The sequence below is a fragment of the Brienomyrus brachyistius genome, chromosome 18, assembly GCF_023856365.1.
Source record: "Brienomyrus brachyistius isolate T26 chromosome 18, BBRACH_0.4, whole genome shotgun sequence".
Lineage (NCBI taxonomy): Eukaryota > Metazoa > Chordata > Actinopteri > Osteoglossiformes > Mormyridae > Brienomyrus > Brienomyrus brachyistius.
Window position 1 is genome coordinate 10,250,039 of NC_064550.1, and position 23,051 is coordinate 10,273,089.

General features: G+C 42.3%; 2 protein-coding genes across 4 annotated transcripts; both read left to right on the forward strand.

Moving 5' to 3' along the window:
• Positions 1–4,792: 4,792 nt before the first annotated feature.
• mdh2 (malate dehydrogenase 2, NAD (mitochondrial)) lies at positions 4,793–10,720 on the forward strand. The gene is made up of 9 exons (XM_048984418.1): positions 4,793–4,987; positions 6,359–6,527; positions 6,839–6,922; positions 7,276–7,385; positions 8,811–8,936; positions 9,194–9,271; positions 9,491–9,590; positions 9,808–9,959; positions 10,433–10,720. Exons 1-9 carry the CDS (start codon positions 4,925–4,927, stop codon positions 10,559–10,561), a joined length of 1,011 nt encoding a protein of 336 aa, XP_048840375.1. The 5' UTR covers positions 4,793–4,924; the 3' UTR covers positions 10,562–10,720.
• Positions 10,721–10,861: 141 nt separating this feature from the next.
• LOC125713369 (GAS2-like protein 2A) lies at positions 10,862–22,311 on the forward strand. 3 transcript variants are annotated; one of them, XM_048984413.1, is made up of 6 exons: positions 10,862–11,783; positions 12,636–12,877; positions 14,568–14,675; positions 15,073–15,169; positions 17,414–17,681; positions 18,567–22,311. In XM_048984413.1, the coding sequence occupies exons 1-6, from the start codon at positions 11,426–11,428 to the stop codon at positions 20,239–20,241; spliced, it is 2,748 nt and encodes a 915-aa protein (XP_048840370.1). In that variant the 5' UTR covers positions 10,862–11,425; the 3' UTR covers positions 20,242–22,311. The 3 variants fall into 3 exon arrangements, with proteins under 3 accessions (XP_048840370.1, XP_048840371.1, XP_048840372.1); XM_048984414.1 differs by having other exon boundaries at positions 10,862–11,002; XM_048984415.1 differs by lacking the exons at positions 10,862–11,783; positions 12,636–12,877 and having other exon boundaries at positions 12,893–14,635.
• Positions 22,312–23,051: the final 740 nt, after the last annotated feature.

Below are 23,051 nucleotides of genomic sequence, written 5' to 3' on the forward strand. Positions count from 1 at the left end.
TACCTCATTTCAACTTGTTTAAATATTTAGTAGGTTTAAAAATAATATGTATGTATGTTGCTACATTATTGCTTTTAATATTTAATGTTGATGTTTAATGCCTAATTTATATAATAATGTTGTTATGATTTTGTTCTGAGTTCTCAGGATTATCTTGGTTCTTGGGTTTGTTAGTTAATATTATATTTAATAAATGGCCATGACATATGATGAATATATATCGCTTTTATACACAAATGATCTCTAGTTATCTATCCTATGTATGTACTGACTAAAACATGTTGAAACTTATGCAAAGTATATAAACAAATATTTCTATCATTACAAAATCCTACAATTTATCCTTTTAAAACTTTTCTAGACAGAAGTACAGTGTCATTTTCAACAAATGCATCAGCAATAGACATAAACAAAATCACCTCAAACAATGCATGGATATTAATTATATTTTAGTATACTGTGCTAATTCTATGCATGAGTTCAATTAAAGTTAAAGGTGCAAAGGTCTTTAGAAGTTCTTTTTTGGTGTTAATACCATAAGCATTAGGCTGCCATAAATGTTCTATGTGTTGAAACAAAAGTAACAGTAAAATATCTGGGTTAAGGGAAATGTTCTGATACAATTATTAGTATTATTCCTAGTACAATTTCACATTCATTGAGTTCAAGAAAAAATTAAAATAATACAAACGTTAGTAGTGCAGCATATCTTTAGATGAGTCAAATCTGCATTAGAAATCTGAATTTATTTTTATGTGTGGCATAGATTGATGGTTTAAAAATACATTAAAAATATTTTAATATTGAGATTAATTTTGTGGATCCCCTAACCTGGCTGATATATTTTAACTACAAATAAATTAAACATAACTCTTATTTAAATTATATTTATCCAGTTATTGCATTTAATAATCCTACATGACATGTATGATATTTATTTTAAATTGCTAATCTATTTAACGTGCCTGAACTATCAAAAATAATCAAAATATTGCTTAAGTAAGATTTAAGGTTAGTGAAGTTAAATTGGAATGTGTACCGTAGTGAAATAGTTTTTTCAAAATAGTGTTACATTGCATCAACTCGTAATCTATTCGTGCATTTTGAAGGTTAATGTTTTTGAAAATATGAATTGTAAAAGCTGAACAATAACTAGTTGTTCAGTAAAATAAATTTTCAACCCTCTGAAAGTCATGTACAGTGTTGTGACCAGCATTTTATAATGCAATTAATTTAGACACTGGACTAATGGAATGAGTGATTATTATAAAAGGTTTACATATTAAGGAACACTATATGAAACAAACTTTGAAAAAAAACCTCATTGCAAATCAGGCTTTGGCCCTAACAAATAAACTGAAATTATTCTACTCGTACAGATTCAAGTGTGTTATATTTCCTTCATGTCATACTTTGTCCTCTTTTTTGCAGTCGTGTTGTGGGAAAACTGAATATTACCATAATCTAAAAACTACAGCAATATAATCTTGGGCCCCATTAAATTAAAACAAAACAAAAAACCTTCATTTTAAAATGTGCTTTTTTTCTGATGCAGATCATTTTGAATGGAGAAACCATAAAGAAGGTAGCCTGTGAAAATGTAAGTTATTTTTGCTTGATTTAAAATCAAACTAAAACATAACACTCCAAATACATAGGTTTAAGGCTATTTTAGTAGATTATGTATGAAGTATGTTTATATTAATACAATAATCAACACCAATGTGGTATTGGAGAGTAGTTTGGATAAAACAGGGAGACAAGTACCCTGGTTTTTATAATCTCCTACCTTAACATCTAAAATACTGCATAAAAAATATTTTGTTTTTAATACATTACCAAGATAAGCCCCTTCCTAGTATATGATGAGTTTTATTAATAAATAACAACCATTATACATCCATCTACCTTCCATAACAGTTTATCCACTACAGTATGGTAATCTGGGAGGCTGCCACAGTAACCGCAGAGAACACTGTAAGGACGGTCTAGATGCGAGACCAGTGTATCACCAGGATATACTATCCAACGATAGGAATTTTAAAGTCACCAATTCACTCAAACCACGTGTTTTGGGACTTCAAGAGGAGCCCAGCACACAGCACAAGGGAAACATACAAATTCCACTCCCATCCTAAACCTGAACAGGAATGTTTAAACAGTATTTTTTAAAATACTGTATAAAATAAGTATTTTTTAATGACATTAACATGCATGTTACTAATAGTGTGCCTCATCTTACAAAGACATACAAAGTGTACTGAGAAACAACGTTTCCTTGAAACAGTACAGTAGCATTTCATTGATCCCAAAGGAAATTCCAAAAGGGCTTTTTTTGATGTTAGTAAGAGTTTGATGTTTTGATGTTTATACATCATGATACAAACACCAAATGTGTTGAAACGTGTTAAAACGAACGTAATAGGAAGACGTTGTTCTGTCCCACCGTATGAAAGAGTTTGGGCACCCCTAATTTTCATGCTTTTCCTTTATGAATCACTGGTTGTTTGGATTAGCAATTGCAGTTAGATATATCATATAGCAGATGATCACAGTGATATTTGAGAAGTGAAATGAAGTTTATAGGATTTACAGAAAGTGTGCAATAATTATTTAAACAAAATTATGCAGGTGCATAAATTTGGGCACCTCAACAGAAAAATTACATTAATATTTAGTAGATCCTCCTTTTGCAGAAATAACAGCGTCTAAATGCTTCCTATAGCTTCCAGTGAGAGTCTGGATTCTGGTTGAAGGTATTTCGGGCGATTCCTCCTTACAAAACATCTCCAGTTCAGTCAGGTTTGATGGTTTCCGAGCATGGACAGCCCACTTTAAATAACACCACAGATTTTCAATAATATTCAGGTCTGGGGACTGAGATGGCCATTCCAAAACGTTGTACTTGTTCCTCTGCATGAACGCCTTAGTAGATTTTGAGCAGTGTTTAGGGTCATTGTTGAAGTATCCTGCCCCGGCGCAACTTTGACTTTGTCACTGATTCTTGAACATTGTTCTCAAGAATCTGCCGATATTGACTGGAATCCATGTGACCCTCAACTTTAACAAGATACCCAGCACCTGCACTGGCCACACAACCCCACAGCATGATGGAACCGCCACCAAATTTTACTGTGGGTAGCAGGTGTTTGTCTTGGAATGCTGTGTTCTTTTCCCACCATGCATACCGCCCCTTGTTATCAATTTTAATTTCATCAGTCCACAGCACCTTATTCCAAAATGAAGCTGGCTTGTCCAAATGTGCTTTAGCATACCTCAAGCCACTCTGTTTGTGGCATGTGCGGAGAAAAGGCTTCTTCTGCATTACCCTCCCATACAGCATCTCCTTGTGTAAAGTGCGCTGAATAGTTGAACGATGCACAGTGACACCATCTGCAGCAAGGTGATGTTATAGGTCTTTGGAGCTGGTCTGTGGGGTGACTATGACTGTTCTCACCATCCTTCGCCTCTGCTTATATGACATTTTTCTTGGCCTGCCACTTCAGGCCTTAACTAGAACTGTGCCTGTGATCTTCCATTTCCTCACTATGTTCCTCACAGTGGAAACTGACAGCTGAAATCTCAGATAGCTTTTTGTATTCTTCCCCTAAACCATGATGCTGAACAATCTTTGTTTTCAGGTCATTTGTGAGTTGTTTTGAGGCTCCCATGTTGCCACTCTTCAGAGAAGATATAAAGACTTGCAATTGGCCACCTTAAATACCCTTTCTCATGATTGGATTCACCTGTGTATGTAGGTCAAGGGTCAATGAGCGTTCCAAACAAATTTTGTGTTCCAATAATTAGTGCAAGGGTGCCCACATTTATGCACCTGCCTAATTTTGTTTAAATAATTATTGCACACTTTCTGTAAATCCTATAAACTTCCTTTCACTTCTCAAATATCACTGTGTTCATCTGCTATATGATATATTTAACTGAAATTGCTGATCCAAAAAACCAGTGATTCATAAAGGAAAATCATGAAAATTATCAGGGGTGCCCAAAGGTTTCCATATCACTGTATACATAGTACTTGCTTATATTAACTGAAGTAGATGTTATAGGACTATATGACATTTAATTTAATGAATGATGAATGAAAATTATTATGTAAAACAAATCTGTTAAAATTTCCATTTTTGAAAGTTTTATGGTTTGGAATGTTGAAGCAGACAGCCACTGGAATCTTTGAATTTTAGAACATTCTACCATTGTAAGCTATTGGTTTTACTCTTGATATCGCGTTAATATCTTTTAAAAAATCAACATCGAAAACTTTATACAATGCCAAATTTAGCACTTATGCCCAAATGAGTACGCTGATCAAGTGTCAATATTTAAAAGCAACAGAAATGTGTGATCCCAGTACACGTGCATTGCATGCATTCAAAGCATACATTCGCGCAGCATTGAGGTTGCACAGATACAGCGCCCCACAACTGTAGTGACCATATGCATAGCAGTATTAACAAGTCTATCATACACGCGTTACATTATTTGAAGAACATCAATTAATCACAGATTAAAATGACGATTTTAAGGAACGTTGATAAAAGTTATTTTTCATTGTATACCAGAAAATATAATTTAACCCCGCCTCATCGAAAGGGAGACCAATGACAAATTCATGAGCACTGATAGATCCAAGGAGTCTGAGCAGGCACGGCTTTCAGGCTCAGCTTCAAAAGGGCATAGTTTGGTTGACCGTTCATTCGTCCAATCACAATTTGAATTGATCCTATTTAACCAATCATATAGCGGTAGATTGTTGAAGCGACGCGTCAGCCGCAGTTAAGGTAGGTAGATCGTGGGACGTTCGCTGTCGACCGGGAGCCGTGATAGAGGACGTTAGTGTCATTACTAAAGGAGAATCCGCATATTTTCTGTTTGTGTTAAACTTCTCAGCAAACCAGTCCTCAAAATGTTTTCCCGCGTTGCAAGACCAGCTCTTAACATCACTCGGAGCCTGTCCACCTCTTCCCAGGTAAATTGCTGGTACTTTAAAGTAAATATTAGCTATGCAGCTAATACACGTCTTGTTAATGAAGGTTCTATAACTTCATTATGTATCCAGTATTTTCCAACCTGGAATGTAATAACGCTGCATGCGGCAGCATGTTTGCTTTTTTTGACTGACTACGTTGCAGGTTTTGGGTTTGCCCGTTAATGTTTACCATGTCTTAGTAAGTGTCTTGTAGGTAAATTGTTAGTGTTTCCGGCAGCGTGGTATTTATAACTTACCCGAGAAGTACTTCTATGGCTTCTATGGCGGAAGGTCATAGTTGTGTATCGGACTTGTTTATTTTTTCACCCGAGGCCCAAACTCCAGTTTGCCGTACCTGCGTCTCTTCTCTGGCCTGCTGAAAATGATCGTGGCTGACTTCTGATAATTATCGAGTGACGCTTAAGTACCATCCAGCCAAAATTACCTCTGGATGTTGCGTCCCGTGGTATCAGCAATCAAATCGCGATAGCCTTTTAAATTCATACTTGATTTACTCCACCATTTGACCTTTAAGGCCTACTTTATATTCGTGAGCACGTGATGTGGACACATCGTTTTTCGTTGTAGTAGTTAAAGATATGACTGGAGTAATTTCCTTTTCTGTATAATGACGTCTGCACGAAGGGCACGTACCCACGTGTGATGGACAGGTCGTCGGTTCGAATCCCGGGGCCGTCAGACTGGGCCGTGACCTCAGTTCCTCAGCGATACAGTACGCCTGTTTCATTCATTCTTCCAGCTTCGTGTCTGAATTATGCAACGACGTATGTGACCGCCCACGTCACATTCTGTCTACCCATATGTAATTAAGAACAACGGTTCAGGAAGTAAACTTTTCCTTGTATCGTGCATCGTGTGGAATAAAGGGTTATTGACGTTAATGAAGTTAGTTCCTTAGGTTATTGGTAGTGGAATATTGCTTTTGGTGTTCCCTTTGATCACTGGGGTGTTGCTCTCTTCACTGGGATGGATTGACTTGGATCATAAAATGTTTGGTGCCACTGTTGCCCACTCTGGCTGTACAAAACCCATTTCAAACCAATGTGAAAATCATTCTGTGAAAATGTACAGTCATCTTAATTTGTCTAATGAGCTTTTGCCGTCATGGTCCACTGACTCATCTTTCAGTGATTTGAAAAATGGCTTTCATTCTTGTATGTCATGTCTCCTGTTGCAATGTTTCATGACTGATGTAATGGGGGTTGGCAGGGTGTGTGTGCAATATCTGTAATATTGCCTCATTTTATAGATGCAGTTATTACTTCACTTGCCCTAGTATTAAGATAACACTACTTTTTAATGTATGAGTAAAATTCTAAGTTCACAGGTTAGTGTGTGTTGTTTCCTTAGAACCATGCCAAGGTAGCAGTGTTGGGTGCGTCTGGGGGCATTGGCCAGCCCCTATCTCTGCTATTGAAGAACAGTCCCCTGGTGAGCCAGCTCTCCCTCTATGATATCGCTCACACCCCTGGTGTTGCCGCTGACCTGAGCCACATCGAGACCAGGGCCCAGGTCACTGGTGAGTGATTGCGACCAAATTCCAAGCTGGTGTTGACTGGAATCTGCAGTTTAAGTTGGTAGGTTAGGTTTTTATGCAAGTTGACAAAATCGGATGTAAAAAAGAACCGCTTGCAAGTTGGAAATCATCATTAATCTCTTTTGATGTTAATTCTGGTATCTGAAAAGATGCATCATGTAATGCAGAGTCGGTGTTTGGTCCTGGTACATCTTGATGTGCTGCATATCCATTAATATTGAGACTTGTTGGACAATGCCTGCTGCGAAATGGATCTGCCTTCCCAGATGTATCAGTTTGGCTCTGTCCTTCAGGCTACATTGGGCCGGAACAGCTGGGAGCTGCCTTGAAGGGCTGTGAAGTTGTGGTTATCCCCGCTGGAGTACCCCGGAAGCCTGGTAGGTAGAGCCGGTCGTGACCTCCAGGTCACTTACTGCTTTGATAAACCCGCCATTTTAATTTGCTTTTTGAAGTATGACTATATAAAATGCATTTAATATAAAACATGCAGTGTAATATGTATACAAAGGTGTTCTGATAGAGAACAAACTAGCATGAAACTTCGAAATGTTATTCAGACTTGCTGCTCTAGTCTAATGCGGAGAAGTTGTTTCCCAATCTGGTCCTCAGGGACCCACAGACAGTCCACATTTTTGCTCCCAGCTGGGAGGGAGCAAGAACATGGACTGGCTTGGGGAAACACAGGAACAGGGTATTATACTGATATTCACAAACTGATTTTGGTCCACAGGAATGACTAGAGATGATCTGTTTAATACCAACGCCAGCATTGTGGCCACCCTGGTTGATGCCTGTGCTCGCAACTGCCCTGAAGCTATGTTGTGTGTCATATCCAACCCTGTGAGTATAACTTCGCATTCCTGATGATCACGTTGGACTGGCGGGTTACCCTGTGTGGGTTTGTGTTACCTTGTCTGGTCCAGCTTTTTTTAATGGTTTCCTAACTTATGAGGTGTTAAGAACATAAGAAATTTACAAACGAGAGGCGGCCATTCGACCCGTCCAGCTCGTTTGGGAAGAACATAACTAATAGCTCAGAGTTGTTAAAATCTTATCTAGCTCTGATTTAAAGGAACCCAGGGTTTTAGCTTGCGCTACACTAGCAGGAAGACTATTCCATACTCTAACTACACGCTGTGTAAAGAAGTGTTTTCTCAAATTCAGTTTTAAAATGTTCTCCCGCTAATTTCCACCTATGACCTCAAATTCTAGTATTTAATATTGAAGTAGCCATTTGGCTGAATAGCATCCAGACCTGTTAGAATCTTATACCTGGATCATGGCCCCCCTTAGTCTCCTTTGCTCGAGACTAAACAGATTCAGCTCAGCTAACCTCCTCTCATAAGACATTCCTCTAAGACCAGGAATCATTCTCGTAGCCCTACATTGCACCCTATCCATGGCAGCAATGTCCTTCTTAAGGAATGGTGACCAAACCTGCACACAATATTCTAGGTGGGGTCTTACCAAGGAATTATATAATCGTAGCATCACCTCCCTTGACTTAAACTCCACACACCTAGAGATGTAACCCAACATCCTATTGGCCTTTTTTATTGCTTCCCCACACTGGTGAGAGTGGGACATGGAAGCATCAACATGCACACCGAGATCTTTCTCATAATCAGCTACCTTAATTTCAGTGGAGGTTGACTGTGGGCCATGGGGCACGTGTTGATCACGTGCCTCGTAAGCTGTAGCCCATTCTCAGAGGGGTAGACATTTATGGTAGCTGCATGTTGTACGTTTTAGTCTCGTTGTATTGGCTGCATGCCGAGAAGTACAACTGCAAAGCATTTGACATTGATGGCCTTGGCATCTTCTACAACAGTACAGCCTGCCTGGGCCTAGCTGACCCTGTGTGCTGGCTGGACACTTGCTAAACTTGAAATACTTCAGTCTTTCACACATTGAATTTGAATATAAAGGACTTAACTTCTGGTCGAAGGAATTAGTGCATCTTCAGCATAATCATGCCTCTTGTTTACCCCATGTCTCTTCCTGAGAGTGCAATTTGGAGGTCACCTGTTTGGGGAAACTTACAAGGGTTTTATTAGCAACCCTGAGGCCTAATGCTCCACAGCTTTATACTCATCACAAGTCATGTTGAAGGTTCTGTATCTGCAACATTGGCTACATACAGTATCTGTAATTAAATGTCAGCGACTTGCCACAGGTAATTAAGCCACAATCTTCAGTGTTTCTAGGCCAGAATAAATATCTTACTGGATGGTGTTCATCTTTGTACCGTTTGTCTTTTTTCAGGTAAATTCTACAATTCCCATTGCATCTGAAGTTCTGAAGAAGCATGGCGTTTACAATCCCAACAGAGTGTTCGGCGTCACCACTTTGGATATCGTCAGGGCGAATACGTTTGTGGCTGAACTCAAGGTAAGCAGAGATGGCTCAGGAGATCGAATTATCGGTAGAAATCAAACCGTTGAAGTTGCTTCAGATCTTTGTGGTATTGTCAGGTTGCGGCGAATGCATTTCATGCATAAATGACCATATTGGCAAGGATACCAATCTAAATCCTACTGTAGCATTTCAAATTCTTTCGAAATGTAAATCCCAGGTATGTGAACAATTTCTTTGCATTGAAGGTGAGAGGTGCGTCATTGTGGAGTAACTTGGGGTTTGTCTTGCAGGGTTTGGATCCCGCTCGTGTCAATGTTCCCGTCATTGGTGGTCATGCAGGAAAAACCATCATTCCACTCATTTCACAGGTGAACTGGATAATTTTTATTTCATTTGGAATTAATTGCTAATTCCTAAGTTTATGTATTATACCAGATTGTGGGGGGAGTGGTTGGGAGAATTTTCTAAGTTTGTTTGGAAGTGAAGTACCGTTTTTACTGGTATAGATAAGAATCTTGCAGGACAAGGTTGAGTTTAGTCTAATTCTGAATGTTCTGGCTCATGGTCGCATTTTTAAACTTCCTCAGTGTACTCCCAAAGTCGAGTTCCCTACCGATACACTCACTACCCTGATAGGCCGTATCCAGGAGGCAGGGACTGAAGTTGTGAAGGCCAAGGCTGGGGCAGGTAAGTACAGCCAACTGTAAGGCAGTGTCTCAGTCTGCTCCTCAGGGACCCCCAAATGGTCCACATTTTCACTCCTCAGCTCCCTGTCAGGCAGTCCACATGGACTGTCTGTAGGTCCCTGAGGAATGGATTGGAAAGCAGCGGTTTAAGGGTACAGCCATTAATTTGTAGATCTGGAGGTTCTGCCATGGGTTCTGTTGACTGACTTTCCTTTCAGGTTCTGCCACACTCTCAATGGCATATGCTGGGGCGAGGTTCACGTTCTCCCTACTGGACGCTATGAATGGCAAAGAGGGGGTTGTGGAGTGTGCGTTTGTGAGGTCTGAGGAAACGGAGTGCAAATACTTCTCCACCCCCCTCCTCCTCGGGGTAAGTGCAGAGAGTCATGCACAACTTGCAGCAGGCCTTCAAACATATTTGCCAGTTTTGGTTCCTGAATGTTTTCTGCATCCATCTTCCAACCACTAGTTTAACGCACCTACTAAAATTGGTATTGGGAACTAATTTCTAAACTGAAAGTACAAGCTTGTTTTATCCTTACACCTTGCTTTGCTGGCAGTCGGTTTTTAAACATTGATAAAACTCTTTCCACTTGTACTGGGAACATTTCTGTATCATTGGGGGTACATTCATGTTTGGACATTGGATGTTCCTCGGTCAGTTTCTGCACCTCTTTAGATTTAAAGGGTACATATTATCTACAGCTAGGGTATAGTCAGTGACTTGCAGAGGTACAAATTGGTACTTCAGATGATGTGGGGTAAGTGTATGGATAGTGATGCCATACGGCAGTTGCGACTGGAGAGGAATGATTGAGTGACTCTTCTCTCCCTCTTACCCAGAAACATGGTATTGAGAAGAACCTGGGACTCGGCAAGCTGTCAGCCTTCGAGGAGAAGCTGGTGGCCGAGGCTCTGGGCGAGTTGAAGTCCTCCATTAAGAAGGGAGAGGACTTTGTGCTGAACAAGTGAATGGCAGCGGTGGGCGGCACCGGCACCGTGTTGTGAAACCACTGAGCATTGCGAGAGGCTCGCAGAATTTAAGTTAACGGTGACCGGCAGCTGTCAGTGCAGCTGCTTGTTGCATCCATCCATGTAAATTATGAAGCCAATAAATGGTGTATGTTTTAACATTTTTGTCCATTTCATAAGGGTGGAAGTCCTGTTTCGGGTTAAAATTCATTTCTCTGTAAGACACTGGCTCAAACTTAACCATTGTTCCAAATGTGTCTTGTACATTTTTAATACAAGGGGTAGCTTGTGATCGACTGCACACTGGTTGTACTGGTCTTGCACATCTTAACCCTGTAATTTTGGATTCTGTATGTGTTCATTTTTAGTACTGGTCTGGGGAAATCTGAGAACAAAGCTTTAATGGCTACTTCTAAGCAAAGAGAAGCCAGCAGCCTTGAGGTAAGGGGCTCCTGGGCATTAAATGGTTAAGACGACTGTTTATAGCTACCCCGTAATCGGGTAACCAAGGAGAGCCGCACATCCCTGAGAACTGCTACAAAACAAACTTGGTCTTCACCCTGCGCAATGGAGCAAACCCTATACGATTCCTGTGTGTGACTCTGGTGATGACGAAGCCTCGGTGCTCGACTTTCATTAAATTTTGGGCTAATTCTAGGTTCTTTTTTTTCGTACTCGATTGAATTACTTGCACAGATTAATATGGAGTCCCGTTCTCTTATTTCAATAAAATTATCTATGTAAAGTCGAGCTGTTTGAAGTCACATCGATAGTCGCTCGACGGTCATTAAGAGGAACAAAACGCGCGGCTTATTTTCGAAATCGATTTTTAGATTATACGAACTTCATAGGAATATTAAGGGGATGTCCGTAATTCAGCATTCCAGCAACAGGAGTATCAAGCCCTTCAAGTCCAGTGAGGAGTACTTGTATGCCATGAAAGAAGACTTGGCGGAGTGGCTGAGGGATCTTTACGGCATCAACATCACAGTGATCAGCTTCCTCGAGGTTCTGGAAACCGGTGCCATCCTGTGTCGCCATGCAAATAATGTGACACGGGCTGCTGCGGACTTTCAAAGGGAGCTCGGGCCCCAGGCGCGGACAGCGCATCTGCCCACAGCTGGGCTCACTTACGTCGAATCGGCACAACCGACCACTTTCCTGGCCCGAGATAATATATCAAATTTTATAAACTGGTGTCGACAAGAAATGGGCATCAAAGGTGAGGGAGTGACGCACTGTAACACGTTATATTCAATATTATGAATTTTCACTTATAGTTGTACCCGTTACATTAGCCCAAACAGTATGACGCTCGCATTTAGCGCATCACCCGATAATAAATCTTGAACAGCAGTTATGTTCATGTTCTATGTTTTAAATTACTTTAACATCCACTGCTTTGAAGGTCTCAAAAACGACAGAATACAATTCTTGGGGTTTTCAAGGGGAAAACATCCGTTAGCATTGTCGTGATAATTTTACTGTGCAGTTTCCTTCTTCTCAGTTAACGATTTTTGCTTTTAATTGGGTTGTCTTGTGTTGCATAGTGCGAGAGATACAATATAACCAAATATAAATAAAATATGTTCCTGGATGGCTGCAGGCCCATCAGATATGCTGCACTTTGGATTAACTAATCCAGTCGAGTTAATAAATATTGCTAATTAATATTAACTGCATGAATAACGCCCCTCCAACACACGGAACTTATCTTCTACAGGGTTTGAAATTACGTTTGCGGTAGTCTGTTATTTGACCACCAGGTGGCTCCAAAAACCTGCGGTATGTCTATGGACAATTTCGGCATAAATGCTCACTGTCAGTGTTATGGGGATTGTATGGTGATTCAGTGGATAATTCTGTGGTTCGACACTTCAAATGTTGTGGGTTCAGTTCCTACCATGGAAGCTGTGTTCGGGTTTCCTCTGGATTTTGTAGGTGTCTTCTAACTGCCCTTATTGTGGCATCTCATCTTCAGTGTACCTTTTTATGTGAATATATCACATGAAAATATCACAGATCTCATAATCTGTGGGCGTGATTAGGCTTATTCACTCTCCCTGTTCTGCAGATGTCTTGATGTTCGAGACGGATGACCTGGTTTTGCGGAAAAATGAGAAGAACTTTGTGCTGTGCTTGCTGGAGGTGGCCCGGCGGGCTTCTCGCTTTGGGATGGTGGCCCCGGTTCTGATCCAACTGGAGCAGGAGATAGAGGAGGAGATCCGTGAAGAGTTGCACATGCCACTAGGGGGCGTGCCAAAGGCACGGCGACCTCAGAGCCAGCTATCTGACTTCAGGGATCTGGATGAGATGGTGAGGCTTGTGGACCTTCTGCAGAACCCGACACACCAGCTAGTGAGACACATTTACTGAAGGTGATGCTTTCCTATAGCATGTAAGGGAGCATTTTGTAGGATGTATGAAATGCTCCAAAGATGCATTGAATAAACTTAATAACAATTTTTATTAGAAGCAAGTAATCAGACATGCAACTAGTAATGAAAATCAGAGGAGCCCCCCCCCCCTCCACAAAAATTGTTTCTGGCTACAGGCCTGATATAATCAGCATAAAATAATACATTCTGAACTGTTTGAAGGCTTGAGTTCAAATAAAACATGAATCATGCTCCCATAATTGAGCTTTGTATGTCCTTAGAATTTTCTTAACTCATGAATATCTTTGTTGGCCTAATGTCGCCTTAGCTAGTGTTTGATTCTCTGATGGGATGCATGACACTGCACATTCGCTACACAATAAGAGTCCATAGATCCCCCCCCCCCCATCAGATCCAGTACCATGTCCTCTTCATTTGTTGTAGGACAGCATGTTTCCTTCTGGTCTGAAGGAAAAGAAAGCTTTTTCTTAATATTAATGTGATGATTTACTAGATGTAACATGAAGCCATTGCCGCTGGTCGTCATATGTATGATTTTCAAACAAGGCTGATGAGACCCTGAGGAGAGGAGTTTTATGTAGGAAATAAGTTCTCACCTTGTGTGTGTGTCTGTGTCTTTGTGTGTGTCTGTGTGTGTATGTCTGTGAGTGTGTATATGTGTGAGTGTGTATATGTCTGTGAGTATATATATGTCTGTGAGTGTGCTTATGTGTGTGTATGTCTGTGTGTATATGTGTGAGTGTATATATGTCTGTGAGTGTGCTTATGTCTGTGACTGTGCTTATGTCTGTGAGTGTGTATATGTCTGTGAGTGTGTATATGTCTGTGAGTGTATATATGTCTGTGAGTGTGTATATGTCTGTGAGTGTATATGTTTGTGAGTGTGCTTATGTTTGTGACTGTGCTTATGTCTGTGAGTGTGTATATGTCTGTGAATGTGTATATGTCTGTGAGTGTATATATGTCTGTGAGTGTGTATATGTCTGTTACTGTGCTTATGTCTGTGAGTGTGTATATGTGTGAGTGTGTATATGTCTGTGAGTGTGTATATGTTTGTGACTGTGTATATGTCTGTGAGTGTATATATGTCTGTGAGTGTGTATATGTCTGTGAGTGTATATGTTTGTGAGTGTGCTTATGTTTGTGACTGTGTCTGCTTATGTCTGTGAGTGTGTATATGTCTGTGAATGTGTATATGTCTGTGAGTGTATATATGTCTGTGAGTGTGTATATGTCTGTTACTGTGCTTATGTCTGTGAGTGTGTATATGTGTGAGTGTGTATATGTCTGTGAGTGTGTATATGTTTGTGACTGTGTATATGTCTGTGAGTGTATATATGTCTGTGAGTGTGTATATGTCTGTGAGTGTATATGTTTGTGAGTGTGCTTATGTTTGTGACTGTGTCTGCTTATGTCTGTGAGTGTGTATATGTCTGTGAATGTGTATATGTCTGTGAGTGTATATATGTCTGTGAGTGTGTATATGTCTGTTACTGTGCTTATGTCTGTGAGTGTGTATATGTGTGAGTGTGTATATGTCTGTGAGTGTGTATATGTTTGTGACTGTGTATATGTCTGTGAGTATGTATTCCCTGTGATGTGCCCAGGTCCAGCATCTCGTAAGCCGCTGCACATGCCCCGCCCAGTTCCCCATGGCCAAAGTGTCAGAGGGCAGGTACAGAGCGGGCGACTCCAGCGCTCTCATTTTTGTGCGGGTATAACACCAAAATCTGCTTCCTTCATTTGTTTACCTATTTTCATCACTAGTCAGTTTTCAGTAACAGTTTTTCATTCTTTGCTCTGCTGTCAGGTACACTGCTGTGTTTTTTTCGATACCTTACGGCAGTGTTTCTCAAAGCAGACCTTGGGAACCCCCAGACGGTCCATGGTTTTGCTCCCTCTCTCAGCTCCCTCTCAGACCGTCCACATTTTTGTTCCCTGGAGCTGGGAGGGAGCCAAAACGTGGACTGTGGACTGACTTGAGAAACACTGCCTTGAGGTATTTCTGGCAAAGAAAGTGATCTCTCTTTGGGAAAAAAGCAAGAGCAGTGAGAGAGCTGTGTTTGTGGAGATGTGCAAGAGGAGGCCCTAACGATGTCGGTGTCTCTGCAGATCCTAAGAAGTCATGTGATGGTGCGGGTGGGCGGAGGCTGGGACACGCTGGAGCACTACCTGGACAAACACGACCCGTGCCGTTGCACATCTCTCAGTGAGTCACATCCCATAAACCACAAAGGATGAGTCGTTCACACGACAAGCCGTATATCAGCGGTGGGCAATCTCAATCGCCAAGGGCAACAGTGCCACAGCCTTTAGAAATGACTGGAATGTTCTGAGGGGTGACTTATTGTTCTGTAATCACAGCACAATCCACATGTCTGCAGAACAGGAATTACCCACCCAAACACCCATTCCCCAACATACTGATAACATATTTGAGTGATTAAATATTTGTGCTTGTCTGAAAAAGATTATTATACCTTATAATGACTAAAATGAAATGAATGACCGACATACTGACACCCTGAGTCAGAAAATTAGAACCAACCTAATATTCATTGTTTTTTTCTTCATTTTCCATATAGAGTTACACTTCATTTACTAATAGACAAAGCAAAGCAGTTTTTTTCTAGATTCATTCTTCTAACAAAAAATCTTTTCATACATTTGGGTTTTATCCACGTGTCTAAAATTAAACTAAGTTAGGTGTTTGTATTTTGGTTTGATCATGCAGGTGAGAATTTTTATATAAAATGAGAGCTGTTGATTCTGGTCTTTCGTACTAGATGATGTATGACTGGCTCAGATCCTCTGTTTGGGACTTATCCACATATCAGCCAATAGAGGGCAGTCTTTCCCTCATCATTCCTCTGGTCGGTATCTATCCATCTTTCAGCTATATATCCTGCATGGGACCAACAGAGGGCCAGGAGCCTCTCTTAGGCAACAAAGGGTACCATTTTAGTGTTTAATGCAGTTACGTAGGGGCACATACATACCAGTGCACCTTAAATGAGAAGCCAGTTGCATACATGCACATGCTCACAAACTGCAGGGTATATAGGAACGCCAGTTAGCCTGTCTTTGCACTGTAGGAAGAAAATGTCATAACTGGAGGAAACACTCATGAGACGTGAGGAACATTCAATAACACTCTACTTAAAGCTCTCCTTTATAATGCACTATAGATGCCTTCATAATACATTGTAATAGTCGGTATAAGAATTAGTAAAGCATTACAGCATCTTCTATTGAGAGTCATAAGGCATTATAGTGTTGATAATACTTCGTGAGCTCCAATGAAGCTCTCATCTATCATGCACTATAGATACCTTCATAATGCATTATAATGGTCGGTATAAGCATTAAGGATGCTTGGCACTGCATTATGAAGGTATCTATAGTGCATTATAGGTGAGAGCTTCATAAAGCATTCATAATGCATAATAAACATGGCTATTATGCCTTGTTATAAACATTTAGATCCATGTTTCTACTGCTTTTTGAAAGCATTATAATGTGTTTTGAATGTGCTTAAATATTCTTATCGACATGGCATTCACAGAAAGTGTTACCGAACATTGAATTCAATTCAGTTTATTTTTAAGGCACTATGCTTCTCATAACAGAGTTGTCCTAAGGAATGTGAAAACTCACATCCTTGACCATGGAGGTATGAGGCAGCATTGATACCCTCTGAGCCACTATGCCAGCCTTTAGCGAAAAACAATCAGCAAGTTCCAGCACAGCCCGCTATTAACTTCTCATTTGCATTCCTTCTGCACAATGTGTGGCATAGTGGGTTTTTTTTTTTTTTAAAACACGAAGTCAATGTGCGCAAAAGTGGGAAGCTAAGAGCAGGGAGGTGTCTGTCCTTGACGTCCCACTTTACAGTGAGGATATACTGACCTCTGCAGCCTGCGCCGTCTGTTCATTTAATGCTGAGCTTTGTGAGGGAAAAGGATTTCAAATGAAATAAAGAAGAATTTAATATGAATGCCGTGCAGTATGAGCCAAACAAAATGACAAAGCGGAACATTCTGCTGTGTGGCAGCTGGATATGCTGATAAGCATGACTCTGGTGCAAACCATTCTTAAGGGTCCAACAGCAGGACCTACTCTGGCAGTCAACGCCTTTTTCTCTGCCCACCGGGCTTTGTAATGTGCGTGATACTCAGCAAATAGGATTAACTAAAAGGAATTAATTTTGCCCTCAAAAATCTTGGTTGTGCTCTTCAATGGAAGCGTCGCTGTTTTGTTTGTGCGGATGTATGTAGCAAGTGATGATGGAGAGTTGGGAAAAGAGGGAGAGAAACTACAGACGGCCGAGCTGCTGGAAAATTGCAGCCAGTGCTGGATAGATGTATACGTGTGAAGCACTTCACTGCTGAATTGCTTCAGCTTATCCTGCAGACATGCGGAGTTAATGCCTGTCATACACACCTGGCAACAGCCCACAAACAGCCCAGGACGACCAGACTGCAGCATCCCACCGCTCCCGTGCACGAGGTCAGGACTGTTCCGACGGCGCAGCACGGGGATGGAGGCGGGGCCGAGCCCAAGCTGCTGGTGAGCCGCACACAATCGCCCCCGCCGCCCGTCCCCTGGGTGACCGCGGGCGGCAGCACGAGAGCCCGGAGCGCACACTGCCCGGCACGGCGCCCATCTCCGGAGCCACGTGCCAGGGTTGCTGCGGGGCTAAGACCACCTTCTCCTGACAGGTAGGTGAGCGAGGGGGACGTGTGTTTGTGTGGATTTGGCGGGGGGTGGGGGCTAGTGCTGTATTATCAGCCACCGGGAGCTACTGAGTCACAGAACAGGCGCAGAAATGCAGCGATTTCGTCCATCAGACGATGGAGAAGGATTTATGAACGTTAAGCCGCAGGTCGCGACCTCTTTCGCTGCCAGGGTGGCAAAACGTTACGATGAAAGGTGCCATTACTCACGGCCCGATCCTCCATAAACAAACAGGACCGTGCACTACGTGGCATTTTTATTTGTGCGAATCCACCGCATCTGCGATGTATGTATATATATGCTTTTGCGAAACACTTTGTGACACTAGGGAAAGCACGAGTGAGTAGGCGAACCGGGCACTCGAATGTCTGCGGCCCTTCATCAGGCAGGTTATAGTTTCTGAGCCTGCTGTTTCTTTTAAAACATATTTTTTAGAAACTCTCAAAAGAAGAAGCAAATCGCTTAGTGCAGCATAAGAAGAGGAGGCACAGGCTGGCTGTAGACAAACAGCACAAATACTCGGGATCTGTGGGAACAGAGTCCTCACAAATGTGGCCCTGATTGTGTATTACTCTGTGTATTACTCTGTGTATTACTCTGTGTATTACTCTGTGTAATACTCTGTGTATTACTCTGAAATATCAAAGTTCAACGTCTTTTTATTATCATGTGAAGGTCAGCAAGCTATTTTGTGATCTATGTTATAAATACAGAACATGATGGTTATTTGTCACTGGTCTAGTAAAATGCACACAATTTATTTGTACTATTTCCATAAAAATATGATAGAGTAATACATATGTAAATAATTTTGAAGATGCTTAGTAATTTTCCCCTGTGGTAGGATGAGGTTGTGTTTGTTATTTCAGAGTGAGGGCAAGATCAGCCACTCCCACACCCAGCAGAAACCAGCCCCGCGAGGACGAGAAACAGTGTGTACACAGCGCCTCCACAAGGACAGGGAGAGAACTGACCCGGCAGTCTCCCTCTCCTCGCCTGGCTAGTAGCCTTCCTCGACCGATTCGGACCTCTCCCGTCCCCCAGCCTGAAAGCCAGCGCCCTACAACGCCTCTGGTCTTCCAGAAGACTGCAGGAATCTTCACTCTCCACCTACAGCACAGCCCAGCAAGTCGGATCACAGAAACCTGGACAAAATCCCAGTTCGCCTCTAAGTTACGGCATGGCAGCGCATCAAATACGCAAAATGTAGAGGCTGAAAGCAGGGTTCCCAGTCCAATTGGCATGTCCAGGAAGGGGGGACCTATTTCAGCTGGTTCGTCCACACCTGTGCGGTGCTATGTCCCCATCAGGGGTAGCCGTCCCAGTGCCGTGCAGCCCTTTACAGCTGTCCACCTGACGGAGGATGCTGGGCATCCTCTACAGATTTCAAATTTCATTCGCACCTTTAGCCCAACTAAGCAGTCGAGAGGCAAAGCCTCAGATGGACACTTGCTCGGTGTCCTCACACCTGCCGAAAGTGGTGCAGAGGTGGGTCAGGAGGATCCTCCACCCAGCTCATACAGCAGTCACGGACTTCTTGTAAACAGCTCCATAATTGAAGGAGCCAAACAGTCAAGAAGCCGGGCATTGCAAAGCTCAGCAAAGAATTGTGCCCTTATTGCCCCCCCGGAGCTTGGCAGTGCAGAGGGCATCAGGGAAATTAGTAAGAGGTACTTCTTCACGCCACCACCCATCAGTCTGGAACAGGAAGCTAGTCTGTACCGTAGTTTGGAGCATGAGATTCTGTCCAACCTAAAGCTGCTTAACACACACACAGATGATGACAGCAGCATAGAAGGTGGCCAGGATGGTGGTGGCATGGGGAGAGTGGGAGACAGATTCTGCACGAATGACCCAGTTCCATGTCCATCTAAGTCGTCTTGTCAAAGCCCTCCTCCTGTAGAGGACAGAGCTGCCACTGACTCCATTTCTAATGAAAACAGCAGTGTGGGTATGGATGACCTGGCAACAGGGTCATTTCTGCTGTACCCAAGCGACATCCAAGCACGTATCCTGGAGCTGAGTGCAGGGAACCATCAGGCCTCTAAGCCAGGCACCAAGAACTCCATGGGATGCAGCGTGGAGTCCACTGATCTCACAGAGACCACACAGAAAAGACAAGACTTTGGTGTAACTAATCCTAGTGCAAACATCGCCCCTAAGGTGTGCACCATGGCACCATACAGAGGTTTCACCCAAAAGTCCTCAATACCCATTACCCCATCTTCTAAGCTAAGGAGGGTGCTGAAAAGGCCAGAGAGGGTGCCGTCCATTTATAAGCTGAAGCTGCGACCCAGGGTTCGACCCAGGCGGGACAACAGGCCGGAGAGAAAACCCTCCAGAATACCGACCCCGCTATTCTATCGGCGTGGCCAGCCTGGCCGCGGCTCTCAAAGGGAAAGACGGAGAGACGATACGGAAGCTGCTCCATGTTGTTTGGACAGCAGCCCCAAGTCCAAGGAGGACACACTGGTTTCATTTCCAAGGCCAAAAATGGCAGCTAAAGAGGCTGTCAGGGACCAAGCAAAAGAGACTTGGCTTTGACTGGGATGATTGATTATTTTTCACACTTGAATGTTATATTGCATTTCCTGAAATTATATAAAAAAAAGTTTCAGGGACAAATGTATATTCATATGAGCAGCAAGTGTACTTAATATAGCACATGACTAACATCCATCCATCCATCCATCCATCTTCTGTACCTGCTTGCCATATTCAGCATTGCCAGGCTTTGGAGTCTTGTATCAGGTTTATTTCACTGTATAATCAATTTGCAGCATAGGGCAGGGAACACAATGGGTCCATTATAGGACAGAAACTAAGGGAAGTTTAGAGATATCAAACCACATTCTTGCACTGCAGGAGGAAACCCACACAAACAGGAACTGGAGGTGAGGAATCAAAGTCACAGCTAGTGATGAGTAAACTGAGTTTCATGAACCATTGCCTGTATGTTTTGACCCCACCAGATGGTGCTCTTGATTTGCTTTGGGCCATGCTTTGAGTGCTTTTTTGAACAGAGAGCACCATCTAGTGGAGTGAAAAAATACAGCAAATGGTTCATGAAGCTTCATTTGGCCATCACTAGCCACAGCTGAGGTTTTGGCGCTTCATTGCTACATACCACCGCAGAAGACCTTCCATATTCTGGGGAGTAACAAAATGTCGACGCTATCACACCTCCACTATTTCTCCACCATTATTCCTGCATTCCGCCCTCCTGCTGCCAGAGGTTTTGCTTCCCTGTAAAATGGTCTCACGGCACCTGGGGAGTGTGACACAATAGAGGGGCTAAGGAATCATTATTGGCCCCAGCTGGAGGTCCCTCAGCTATGGCCAGTTCAAGCCGGAAGGGGGTGGGGGGGTGCATGCGATCTATCGCCGCAGCCTGGCGGAGCATAAATACCCGCTAAGAGGCTACATTTAGACAGGCATCAAAGGGAATGTAACCAAGACAAAACTGTGAATAAAGCCAGCACTGAAATGGGTGATTTTCCATTATGGGCTTTGTGCAAATTATGGAAGGTTCCAAATGATTAGTACAATTACTGCGTGCCCTATAACAATACCAACCACAACAAATAACTGAAATTGTATGTGCCCTGATTTTAATCAGGGATTCGGCAAGTCGGTTAATAAGTTTTTTTAATTCATTTTATTTACCGCTAGCAGGGGAGCGGGTTAGCGATGCGCACGGACCGCGAGTCGCCTCCGTAACCTTGTGCCTTTGACGGGCGCGGCTGCAGCCCGCAGACCTATAAATATCCCCCAGCACAATGCTGGAGAGTCTGGGGCTATTATTAGCATGATCAGAAATGCAGCCTGTCACGCTACGCTGGCTGCGTTCTCCCTTTGTCACTTTCTTCCCCAGATACTTGTAAATCACCTTTGTTTCCTGTGCGAGAAGAGGACAATCAAAGTCCTTGCCTTGAATGTCTTCATTTGAATGGATTTTCATAAATATAAACACGAGAGTTTTTTTTTTTAATCGAACTCAACAGTCAATGTACGCTTGGTTCAAATATCATGCCTTTATATTGTTATTTAATGGTCTTTTCAGGTTGTAACTGGACATTCTTGATTAGTACCTGGAGATGAAATTACAATGAGGTTTTATTAGGCTTCAGGTCTGAATTGTAACAATTAAGTTTGCTGTATGCTGCTGGAAAAGGGTCCGAATAGCTTCTCTGTTTATTTGGCAACCAGTTCATGAGAACTGTGGGTAAATCACTGGCTTATATTCTTTTTGTCTAGTGATTAAGTGAAGAACATGTAGTGTGCCTGTTTTGTGCTAACATTGGTAGACTGGCATAGTAAACACATAATGTCATGGAGCAATTTATCTTCAATTCTGAATCTGATGAGGAATAATTTAGCTATAAAAAAAAGTTTTTTTTTCCAGTTGTTTCTAAACCAGTGGGATGACTCAATAAATGTGAAGGGCAGCCACATGTAGTGTATACAACAAAGGCTTGGGTTTATGTGTACAAATTCAGTTTGACCTGCTTGCACTTTGTGCCAGGTGGAGATAAATCAGCGTAACAGCTGGAAGCGGAAACTGGAGACGTGACTAAAATGTTGGTGCTTTTTCCCAAGCTTCAAGCATAAGATATAAAGTGCGAATGTACCTTTAGAACAAGTACCATCGTCGATAGTCAGACTCAGACATGAGGAGCCAGTAATTGACAACAGATCTCCACCTTCACAGCTGTAACCAGCAACAACAACCTGCCTTTGTTCTTCAGGGCTACAATGGCACTGTAGGATGGCAGCTGAGCATTAATGGATAAAACCACAATGGTTGACTGCCCTCACCTCCTATTCCAAATAGTTAAAGGTGGGGCCACTTTTAATTACACTGTGCTGTCTTACACAGGAAATATGCAATTATCCCAGAATGTGACGCACAGCAGGAAGGTCTGTTTGCCACTCGGAGCTCTATCAGATTAGCAGTGCAATAACGTGTGGTGATATCTGCTACGTCATTGTATGCAGTATGAGGTGACATTCAGTGATGAAGCACTGTGCTGAAGAGACAGAGGTTTCAGGTTCTACTGAGAAACACTGCACTGGAAGACAATAAAAGTATCCAAGATAGGAGATGATTAAGTATAGCTTTGTATAAACAGCTTCTACTACGCTCTCAATGTTTAATGCATATCCAATACACAGTGCTGCTGGGGTAGTGGTACCATGCAAGAGTCTCATTCTTGTGACCTGGGTTCGATTCCTGGGCAGCGCATGCTATTTGGGGTAGTGGTGGTTTAATGGTTAGGGAAGCACCCTTGTGATCGAAAGACTACTGGTTTGAATCCTTAATCACTGAAGTACTCTGAGCAAGGTGCTGCTCC